Genomic DNA, 11,642 nt, shown 5'->3' with positions numbered 1-11,642 from the left:
ATATATCTCCTTTCTAGTCTTCCGACCACTCAAAGCGCTTTACAGGACATGTCTCATTCACCCATTCACACACATTCATACACTGATGGCATTGGCTGCCATGCAAGGTGCCAACTGCTCATCAGTTTCTGGTACCATATCAATATATAACATTTATTAATATAAATATATGATCCTATACAGCACATACAGATACATATGTCCTCTCTTATTATGGATATTTACACCATACAAGTAAATAAATAAATTTAATATTGAATATATTATTCAAAGCACAAAATTGCACCACTTTATAAGCAGATGCCTCTCCAGTGGCATTGATTGGATCAGTCGACTGCTGTCTGTCTGTGCCACCTCGCTGTCTGTGGGCAGCACTGGCTGCACCTAGTTGTACGTTGTGTCAACAAGTTGCCGAGTCTCAGCTTTATAACGTGGTCTCACTGCTCATGTCCCGTGGGTGGTGGTGGTCGATGTCTGAGTCGTAGTCTGACTCCATCTCAATCTTGACCTGGGGCACGGGGCAGGACATTCCTCGGCCCATAGGCACAGCCGGAGATGACGGGCAAGAAATCTTCAGGTGGAGGGTGATGCTGAGGAAGGGCAAGCTCCAGTTACCATACACACCCACGGCCAAGAACACTAAGGGGCTCAAGAAGGAGGCCAGGGAGGGTGGAGGAGCTCAGCTTTGCGGTATCATGACCTCAGTCAAACACAACAGCAGCTCTTGCCAGCAATGAGCAAGAGAAAGGGTGCTGTCGTGGTCGTCTGTGGCCAAAATGCATCATGGTTCAGGCTGGGATGTCTTTTCAAAGCAATGCAGCAATGCAGTAATGCATGATGGACAACTTTGAAATTGTTGATCTCCCATAAAAGAAACAAAAAATTATCAGGTTACCAAAATAGCTTCAGAAGCTGCTAGCTAAGAGCTAAGATCAGGCTACAGGTCACATGCAGGCATGATCCAGCACATGGAGGAAAAAGAAACAACCAAAACAATGATACTTGTTGCATGTGGATAGTTATACAACTGTATATGAACTAGCCTGCAATAAATCCTCTATATGTTCTATATGTACTAGATAGTACATATAGTATAAGAATCTATATGTGGATGTATGTCCACCCACAAAAGTGACCATGTTTGTAATTTACATTTATTCTTTCTAAACATGGACGAGGGCAGGAATTTCCTTGTTGGTAAGAAAACATTAAATGAATTTAAAGTAAGCAGCAAAGTACACATCAAGGTAAAAGTTAGTTCTTCATGGGGGAAAAAACACCATGATACAAAGCAAAGCAAAGCAACACCACAGCAAAATAAGGGACAACTACAAGGGTCAATTCACCAAAATGACAAAAGATGTAGTGGTATCTAAAGATGAATAAAGTTTTGATTGCTTTGTTTTCAGATATCTGTCTCATAGATTTGTGATACATCATCCTACAGCTGCCTGATAAGTGATACAGAAGTATCAGCTGCACTATAAAATAGCTTTTCTTGCATGTTGCGTGAATGAATCACAACTTGCATTTGACAAATAAATGAATCAACGCAATGAGTGTTTGGTGTGTTTTTCCAGAAACAATGCACCAGTTACTCAGATCTCACTTTTTATTGAAACTACATTCTTTCAAAAAAAAAAAAACAGGTGAAAGTAGTGTGATGTGTCCCCTAGATTATACAATATAACAGGGAGGGATGCTGTTTCTGGAAAGAGCTGCTTGGTGCTCATTAATTAAATTTAAAATCAAAGTGTTTTATTGCATCTCCACCCTGAAACAATTCAGATCAGGGGCGTCCCTCTCTACCTTCAAAAACCTCCTGAAGACCTCCAGCTCTTCAGAGAGGACCTCCTCTCCAGCACTACCAACAACTGGACATGATAATCTATCCCCCTTCTGTCACCTAATTTTCTAAAAGTAGTACTTATTGCTGCACTTACATGTCCTTGTCACTCTGTACCATGATTGTTTCCTTTTTTATAGGTCGCTTTGGATAAAAGCATCCATCAAATGACTGAATGTAAATGTAATAAAATGAAGCCCATTCATTCTGGAACATGCACATACACAAGTTGCTGCAAAGTCTGGTAGCTCTTAACTTTTGTTATTTTTTGTTGCATTTTATTGGATTTTTTTTACATTTACTGATGGATATCTCTGTGGGGAGAAGAGTTTATTCAAGAGAAGAAGCTTTTTTCATTGAAATGGAGCAAATCTGGACTATATGACCCTATTCCAACTGAGATAAGGAGGAGCTTTCGTGGTTGCCATGCTGGTGCAAAGTTAAAGGCAAGGAAATGGAGATACAAGCCTGTTCTGCCATCAGTCATCATGGGGAATGTCAACTCTCTGCCCAACAAAAGTGATGAGCTAGAGATATTAGTAATGACTCAGAAAATGTACCGCAAGTGCAGCCCTGTGTTTTTACTGAGACCTGGTTGAATTATAACATCTCAGACTCCATTGTGAATATACCTGGCTTCACCCTTATACAATCAGACAGAGATGCTGAGGCTAGTAAAGGCAAGAAAAAGGGAGGAGGATTGGCCTTATTTGTGAACCAGAGATGGTGTAATCCTGCACATATTACTGTCAAGGATAAGATGTGTTGTCCAGATATTGAATTATTGGCTGTTGGAATGTGGCCATATTATGTACCAAGAGAATTTGGTCATATAATAACAATACTTGTATACAAAGCAAAGGCTGCTGTTCCATGTGGAATACTCTATGAAATTGTTGCTAGAATACAGACTAAACACGCTGAGGTACTTTATATAATATCAGGAGACTTCAACCATGTTACTCTCCTCCCACCTGACTGGATTTTCACAGTTTGTTAACTGTGCTACCAGAGAAAACAAAACCCTTTATCTGCTGTATGCCAATGTCAAAGAAGCCTACAGAGATACTGCCTCACCACCACAGGGCAGGTCAAATCACAACTTGGTTCTTCTACAGATCTGTTACAAACCCTGTGTGCAGAGGAAACCTGCAACTACACTCACTGTAAGGAAATGGACACCTGAGGCTCTAAAGGACTGCTTTGAATGCACAGATTGGGATGTGCTTCTGGAAACAGATGAAAACAGTATGGACGTTGATAGACAGACTGATGGTTTCACTGAGTACATCAACTTTTGTAAAGACACAGTCATACCTACAAAGACTGTTTCCCCAATAACAAACCCTGGATCACAAGTGACATAAAGGCAATCCTCAACCAGAAAAAGGAAGCTTTTAGAGATGGTGACAAAGAACAACTCAAACTAGTGCAACATGAGCTGAAGAGATTGAAGATGGCAAAGGTAGAATACAAAAAGGAGATAGAGAAAGAATTTACATCAAAACAACATCCGTGAGGTGTGGAGAGGAATCAATGCCATCTCTGGCTACAACAAAAAGAAAAGACAGCCAATAGTGGGTGATGTGGAAAGAGCTGATGAACTCAATCAGTCTTTCAAAGGGACAGAGGACATATCCCATTCCACTGCCGCTCCTCCTTCTCCTCCTCCTCAACATGTGGGCATCTCCATCGTGGCTCTTTCTTCTCCTCCACAAGTGTGTTTCTCCACCACAGCTCCTCCTCCTCTTCAACAACATGTGAGCATCTCCACTGCTCCTCCTTCTCCTCAACATATGGGCATCTCCACCGTGACTCCTCCTTCTCCTCCTCCTCCTCCTACACAAAGATACATCTCCACTACTGCAGCTACTCCCCTTCACACACCTGTTCTTCCACCCTTGTTTGTCACAGAGACAGGGGTGAGGTTGGAGCTTGTGAGACTTTGCTCTTGGAAGACAGCTGGCCCAGATGGTGTTTGTCCAAGGCTGCTTAAAGACTGTGCTGCCCAACTGTGTCAAACTCTCCACAGGATCTTCAACCTGAGTCTACAGCTGAACATGAAAATGAAAATGTCCAGCTGAACTAAATGACTACAGACCCTTACTTTGGCAGATGAGCTGACAGACAAATGAATTTCCCCTTGGGGATTAATAAAGTAATTTGTATTTGTATACTTGATGTTACAAACTGCAATCTCAGTCTTCCTGTCTGGAGGTTGGATGGAGATGTGGGCGCCTCCCAATGATCCTCCCACTTTATAAATATAGGCCTGGATGAGGCCTTCCCTTCCTTTTGTCTCCAGACTTGCATGTGTTGGTGCTACAGAGTATGCCATGTGTGTTTTGACTCGCTTCATTGTAAGTACTTAACATATTTCAATTGACTTTTTCGTAACATGACCAAGTTTAAAGAGAAACTTTAGGTTTGATTTACTTTATGGATGATGCCTTAAGCATATCTGATTTATTAATTGTATTTGATTTCATAGTATTTTGTTGTATTTATCAGTTATGATTTACCTTGTCCTTTCCTTTCTTTTAGAACCATGGCACTTGGTAGCATCAGCATGAAATGTTAAGACAAATAAACTAAACGGAAAGAAATCAATCTCTGTATCCTGGTGGTTTGTGTGGCTCCAGTTGAACCGTGATATCCACAACACTTGAGGCAGCCAACTTGAGACTGCTGCTACACTTACATGGCGTGGCCTATTACAGAAGCAGAAAATATGAAGCTCTCTACGTACCACCGTTATGATCCAGCAGCGTAGACAGGTTTGTTCCTGATATGAAGATTATTTATTGTCTCCTGTTGTTGAGTCCTAAACAAACCGGTTCACTTCACTTCCTAATATTTCAAGTTTGAGACACGATTGCAGAGTTTCTGAATCATTCATCTCCTCTTAATATCTCACTGTCACCTATTAGTTTATAACCATAGCTACATGCATGAACATGACTATGTAAATAATTAAAAAATATATTTCAGAGGAATATTACAGAATATGCTAAACTTATTTTAAGTGATATTTCAGTGATCTTAGTTTAAGCTTTAAAGGATTGTGTAGTATATTGACAATTCAATTATTTTATTAAAAAATATTTCCAAGAGTTCTACTCATACCAGTAGAGGGAGCTCGCACACCACCAGTGGTACACATACCACAGTTTGAGAAGCAGTGACATAATGTATCTTTTAATCAGGGCAGTGTACTTAAGCCATCAATACTGTGCTCACTCTTTTACTGCCATGCCTGCTGCCACAACGCTCACCTTAAAACAATTCTGTCACTTGCTGTGGAACCTCATGAGCCCACATCAACCCAGCATCCATCTGAGATCAAGCTGTCTCAATGGCAACTAGGATTTTTTCTTTGTCATTTTTGTGAACTGACCCTCTAATTTATGCACGTTGACTACATTTTCACATTGGACCACAGCAGGTACCTGTATATGTGTGTGTTAAAGAGCACTGTGTGTGCCAGCAGCCTGGGAGTACGCTCCCCACTTAGACTGTACAGCATCAGGATAGACCAGGTCTTTGTAAGGGATGTGCAGTTTGAGGACACAGTACCTGCGATCCAAGTCTGACTCTGAGCTGGGTGAGTGATTGGAGTATGTGTGGGACTTGTCCTGCAAGCAAAACACACAACAACAATATAGACACATCATCAGTAACTTGTCCATAATGATCCATAATTCCAGCAGGGGGCAGCAGACCTCCAGTTTCTCACCTCTTCCTCGCTGTCGTCTTGTTTGGGCTTTCTCTTCTCCTTTTCCTTCCCCTTCTTCTTATCATCATCCTTCTTCTTCTTCTCTTTCTCAGGCAGGAGGTCATCCAGCCAGGCTAGGTCATGCTGGGAGAAGACCATGTCGAGCATCTTTCTGACAACCATCAGACCCAGGATCTGAAGAGTTTGACACAGAGAGACACACTTTGTTTAAACCTCCATTCATTCACCTCATACATGAGGTGTGACACTCAAAAATGACATTAACTTGAATCACTCAACGTTTACACTCATTAAACCTCTGTCTTCAGACAAACTTCAGAGCATTGTGGATTCTGGATAAAGCTTTGATTTTATGTGTTCTGCTACTGTACCAAATGATTACACAGAAGGGTGGTATAACTCAGGATTCATCAAAAGCTGTGTTGCAAATGTATTTTTATCACATACCATGACAGGGAAGATGATCGCCAAGAAGGTGGATTTAAGGATCCAGAGCACAGCCAGACATGTAATTTGGACCAGTGTGAACAGGTGAACCTTCCTCAGAGGAACATGACGAAGATAGGAGAAGTCGGGCTGGTGTTTGGATGGCATCATGTACAACTTAATCCTGTCCCAGAACTGTTGAGGATGATGAGAAAAAGGGGAAAATAGAAGAGAAGAGCCGAAGGTGGCACAGGATAATCACATGCAGATGTCTATGAATAATTAATCCCAGAGTATTCGGGAGGTTTGTATGTGTCACATCTCAGTTGGCCTGTGCAGTGAGTTGGAGGTTACTGAAGTTACTGAGGAGCACCTGCTGTAGCCCAAACTCACTGAGCGTATAGGTCAACTCATTTAAATGCACCTGTAAATGTAATTGTTAGTCTAGATATAGGTTTTTATAATGAGGCACCTGGCCATTAGACATACATCAGCCGTCACAGCTGCAGTTTATATATTCAGCCCAGGGTTTTACTGTACATCTGTCTGCATTCCACATAATTGGCACTTCTCCTAACAATCTAACCAGAGTTTTATTTCTCATGTGATTCTGTTTGTCTTTGCAGCCTGTAAGGACACTATGGATCATATCTGCCTGCCTGATAAACAACATCCACTGCTGGCACACAGCATACCTGGATTCCACTGAGAGAAGCTACGCCCATGTAGAGGAAGACACCGTACAGTACGGGCATGGGGATAAACTGCAAGCAGAGGGAAGAAAGTCATTACAACCTGTTAAAGCTTCTAGACTGCAAGCCCTGTGGCATATACAACACATATATACATATAATAATAACAATGACATATTGAACACTTTCTCTTTGGGCTGTATTGTGATCTAATAAGAACCCATAAAGAAGATCAACAGTACAAAGTCTTCTGAACAATGAGCATTAAAATCAACAGAAAACTGTTACATTGTCACACAGAACAAAAGCATGTATTGTTCATGCTGAATGAATAAACAGACAGACATGTGCTTCATCATACCTTAAGTACTGGAGCGAGGAAGATGGAGACTCCGGTGAGAGCAAACACCAAAATGCCGGTCATTCTTTGTTCTCTGTATATTGATGACAAATGCATGAGAGACTGTCTAGTGCATTGCATCACAAGACTTCTCTCTGTTTCAAATGTTCTTTTTCTGTCTGTGTGTACCAACCTGACCCCAAGGAACTGAGGCTGCTCTCCAGGAGCACTCGACTCACTTTCCATCTTCAGAGAGTCGATGTGGGCGATGGAGATGACAGTGGCAGCAACGTACCATGGCAGGCCCATGAAGGAGCAGGTGGCCATCAGGATGCCCACCCAGAGCAGATCCAGGTGGTAGCCACAGCCTTTCTGCCAGGGAAACCACATGATAATTACTAAAAGCACAATACGACATCAGCAGGCTTCTATCTGAGTGTGTTGTGTTATGTGTTTTTTTTTCTTTGAAATACATTTGATTAGTAAATTGATTAAATCAAACAAAATGCAATATATCAGAAGTGGCAACATTATATTTCCAATAATACAATTTTATAATATTTATGAACAATCTGTATCATCCATGAATATGATAAGCGACAACTCAAATGTAATATTTAATCTAATCTAATGGTTCCTTAATATGAGCTTTTATAAAGATATTTAAATAATGTATAGCAGCAGCACACCAACCTTAAGTTTGTTCTCCTTGCGGTTAACAATGACTGCACTGATCTGCTGATCCATGAAGATGAGGATAGTGACAAGGAGGGCAGGGACAAAGCTGGCCACATACACCCACCATGGGTTCTTACCAAATGGCATCACCAGCCAGCCACGATCTGGCCGAGTCGGCTGGTGGGAGATTGGGAGTGGGAGATTTTATTTTCACATCAACTAAGATGTTCATTCTACAGTAGTACATGAAAATTGTAAGACATTTTCAATCAGTATCTGTTTTTGGGAATACCCTAATTTGTTCTGTTGCAGAGACTTAGAGGAACAGATTAATACCACTCAGTACAACTCTAGGAAACCAGGAAGCAGGAGGAAACATCTACAGCTGCCACTTTATTGGGGATATCTGTAAAATGTAATGATATGTATCACAACAGCTCAGTCATAAATTCTGCTTTCACAAAGATAATAAGGTTCAGTTTTGACTGACACTGTCATGAGATATTGATTTAACTATATGTGTGTTACTGAGGTTGTTGTTTGCAGTTGTGCTGAAAGAAGTAACTGCTTCCAACCCTCTTAAAGCAGGCACAGGCTTTTTGACTGTGTTTTCTGTGTTTGTGCTATGCTAAGTCAAGCTAACTGTCTCCTGGCTCCAGCTGTACATTTAATGGACATGAGTGGTATCTAAACAAATAAATATATTTCCCAAAACTTAAAACATGCACACAAAAAAAATGTAAATGACTACTGTGTGCTGTCATGTGATTTAGCTTAGAGTCTCATTTCTGGTGAATAATGAATAACTTGCTGTACCTTAAATTCTGTGGGGACGATGAGTTTGGGAGTTTTAAGTCCCATTAACATATCAAGCCCCACAAACGTCATGATGGACATGAAGATAGAGAAGTCACTGATGAGTTTCCTCAACTGGCGACACAAACACACAGAAATATTAGAAGTCAACATTTATTTGCAGAACAGAATGTGAGAGAGAACAACTCATAAATACTGAGAAAGATGGACTGTCTTTGAGTCCAAATATCATCTCGTCTATTTGACTTTCACTTCCGGTTAGAGATCAGACACAGGACAGAGTGCACCAACACAGTGATACAATCAACAACAGTCACTGTGTTTCTAACAAGTGCATTTATTATGAAAAATAGGTGGTCCATCTGCATGTGCTGTACTTTCTGCTTGAAACACACTGTTTTATCATTGCACTCCTTTCAAAAACATAATTTAAATGTATTTTACAACATTTTACACTGTTGTTTAATAGTTGAATACGTTTACTCTTTGGCACGTCATTCTTCATTAAGTATTCACTGTGGATCATCATCACGTGGCAATTAGGTGAGAAATTTGACTGTAGGATTCTGTCACTTACAGCCGCCTCCAGCTTCATGGAGGTTACTTTACAAGGACGCCTGGATGTTTCATCTGTGGACTGCTTTGCTTTAGCGAGAGTTTTTTTTAGTATCTAACTTCTTATTCTGTCAGAGCACAGCACTCTTCACTGGCAGCTGTAGCCATGTTTTGTAATCACTGCTTAATTTGTATCATTTTGGTCAACTGACTTTTGACAGCAAGACTTGACAGTTTGTAACATTCTTTTGAATAAAGCCTCGACACAAATAAAGTGAAACAGGTAGCCTCAAAGTTTTAGATTGGTTTTGTACAAGTATTTGTATATTGTATATTGTACAAGTATTCTATGTGATTTTGTTCTGTTCACAGAGAGATCTGTCACCTTGGTGGGGAAGTAGCGGCTGAACTTGAACTTCTTAAGGGAGACGGTCATGGTGTAGGTGCCAAAGAAGAGGATGAAGGACATGAGGGCCAGATCGGGGACGTACTTGCAGGACTTTCCCACCAGAGAACCTCCGTACTTCAGACACTCCGACTTGCTAAGCTGGCTCCAGTCCAGAGCTGTCACATTCAACTGGGATGGTGGGTGGCAGTGGTGGGGAGAAAGGAGAGGAGGAAGATGAAGAGTGTTTCGACAGATGTAAACACAGACAGAGTGAAAATGATCGGCAGGGATAGGAAGTTATAATCCAGAGAGGAAAGTGAGATGATGGGATGAATGGTGACAAACAAACAAAGGAGAGAAGAGAGGAGAACAAAGCAACCTTTTTGTCAGACTACTGATATTGAAAATGTCCTTTGGGCATTTAAACACCATCTGTAATTAATTCTGGGAAATGCTAAAACATTACAGACCCTAAAAAACATGCAGCTTAAAATACAATCAACCAAAATAGAGGCAAACAAAGAAAATTGGATGAAATCAAGCACTTACCCCAGAGACACTAGAGCTGTTATCTGGCATTGGAACTAAACCATTGAAGATCATTGCAGCCACTGTTTATGAACGGAAGAGAGACAGGAAGGTAATGAGACATCAAATGAAGAGAGGGTGAGCAGGAAAAACAGAAGGAAAGAAAAAGAAAAGTAAAATGAGATCCAGAGGCTGGACAGAGAAGTCTACATGCAGAGCACCAAGGAAAGTACTCACTTACAAGAGACGGCAGCCAAAGTGTTTGTGCATGGCAAAAACAAACAGAAGACAAATCAGTTACAGAATCAATGTCTACAGAAATGACTACAAAGCACTGAACAGATTACTGAACATGTGTGAATTTGTATGATGATGGAATCAAATTCAAATGTAATCTTTATTAAGTTAAAGTTATCAACCTGAAAATCAACATAAACACACCAAGTACAGCCCAATTCATGCAGCTTACAGATATTTGATGTCTGACTGTTATACACACACAAGATAAACAACACTTTTGAAATTGATCCCTTTTTTTGGTTATTAAAGAATTTCTGTAGCATGATTTCTTATTTATGATATCAGATAAACCTTTAACCTGACGTAACATAACATGACATCCACACAGCAGGTTAGAGGTCAGAGGACGTTTTAAAGCAAAGAAACAAATCACCCAACTTTGGAGAGTGAACTCACCCGGGTCTGGGGCCAGGCATTCACACTTGTAGGTGGTGACGTAGTCGGGTTTGAAGTCGGTGTTGATGGGGTAATATTTGAAGGAGCCCACCATCTTCTTGATGGCATCAGAGATGAAGATGAAGGAGATGAGGCTAGAGAAGCCCTCCTCAGTGAAGCGTGTCATGTACTTGATGATGTAACTGGCATCTGTAGCTACCAGGATGAAACACTGCAGACAGGAGTGGATGCCGATCCACAGACGCAGCTCCATGTAATCAATGCCGTTGTTCCTGTAAAAGTCAGAAGCTTAACACATGCATTCAAGAAGCCTATCTATCTATCTATCTATCTATCTATCTATCTATCTATCTATCTATCTATCTATCTATCTATCTATCTATCTATCTATCTATCTATCTATCTATCATTTAAAAAAAAATCTCACTAGAGTTAAATACAAATCAGAAGTCATGAAGTCAGAGGGTGTGTACAGTACGTCACAGTATTCTGACTACACTCTGTTCACTGCGCTGACGAGGCTCACTTGCTGAATTCAAACAGGAGTTTTTCAAAGATGAGGATTGGTCCAGTGGAGCTGAGGATGATGAGGGGCTGACCGCTGAAGAGACAGAAGACAGAGCCAGCCAGAGCTGTACCCAAAAAACTCTCCATCACACCCTGAAAGAGGGAGAAGAAAGTTGGTGTGAAATGAAAATGCAGCTGAAAATAGTAGTGTTAATAAAGTCAGCGAATCAAACGTCAGACGAGCTGGGAAGATGAGATGAGAAGTGTGTGTGTGTGTGTGTGTGTGTGTGTGTGTGTGTGGGTAAGTGCATTAAACATTAAGCAAAGGGTCAGGATGTTGTATTTCAACTTGAGAGGGGATGTAATGAATGAGTGCCAGGCAGAGCACTTATCTGAAATTATTCCTGTGTGTGTGTGTGTGTGTGCGTGTGCGT

At 40.9% G+C, this 11,642-nt stretch overlaps 1 protein-coding gene and 1 long non-coding RNA gene across 3 annotated transcripts in view; one reads left to right on the top strand and one right to left on the bottom strand.

Moving 5' to 3' along the window:
- Positions 1-211: 211 nt before the first annotated feature.
- Positions 212-11,642, bottom strand: part of slc4a5a (solute carrier family 4 member 5a) — a 27,552-nt gene continuing 16,121 nt past the window's right edge. The window contains exons 12-23 of the mRNA XM_027282912.1: positions 11,228-11,361; positions 10,676-10,973; positions 9,475-9,720; positions 8,535-8,648; positions 7,734-7,895; positions 7,234-7,412; positions 7,062-7,134; positions 6,704-6,772; positions 6,030-6,203; positions 5,583-5,756; positions 5,423-5,481; positions 212-590 (exon numbers count right to left, since the gene is read on the bottom strand). Of these exons, the coding sequence (XP_027138713.1) occupies positions 425-590; positions 5,423-5,481; positions 5,583-5,756; positions 6,030-6,203; positions 6,704-6,772; positions 7,062-7,134; positions 7,234-7,412; positions 7,734-7,895; positions 8,535-8,648; positions 9,475-9,720; positions 10,676-10,973; positions 11,228-11,361 (1,848 nt within the window). The 3' untranslated portion in view covers positions 212-424. The remainder of the gene's footprint in view (positions 591-5,422; positions 5,482-5,582; positions 5,757-6,029; positions 6,204-6,703; positions 6,773-7,061; positions 7,135-7,233; positions 7,413-7,733; positions 7,896-8,534; positions 8,649-9,474; positions 9,721-10,675; positions 10,974-11,227; positions 11,362-11,642) is intronic.
- On the top strand, positions 4,095-7,037 carry LOC113746604 (uncharacterized). 2 transcript variants are annotated; one of them, XR_003462992.1, is made up of 4 exons: positions 4,095-4,206; positions 4,391-4,623; positions 5,675-5,821; positions 6,635-7,037. It is a non-coding gene; the product is annotated as an uncharacterized LOC113746604 (long non-coding RNA). The 2 variants fall into 2 exon arrangements; XR_003462991.1 differs by lacking the exon at positions 6,635-7,037 and having other exon boundaries at positions 5,675-5,900.

Source organism: Larimichthys crocea, chromosome X, assembly GCF_000972845.2.
Source record: "Larimichthys crocea isolate SSNF chromosome X, L_crocea_2.0, whole genome shotgun sequence".
Lineage (NCBI taxonomy): Eukaryota > Metazoa > Chordata > Actinopteri > Sciaenidae > Larimichthys > Larimichthys crocea.
This window is presented reverse-complemented; position numbering and strand designations above follow the sequence as displayed.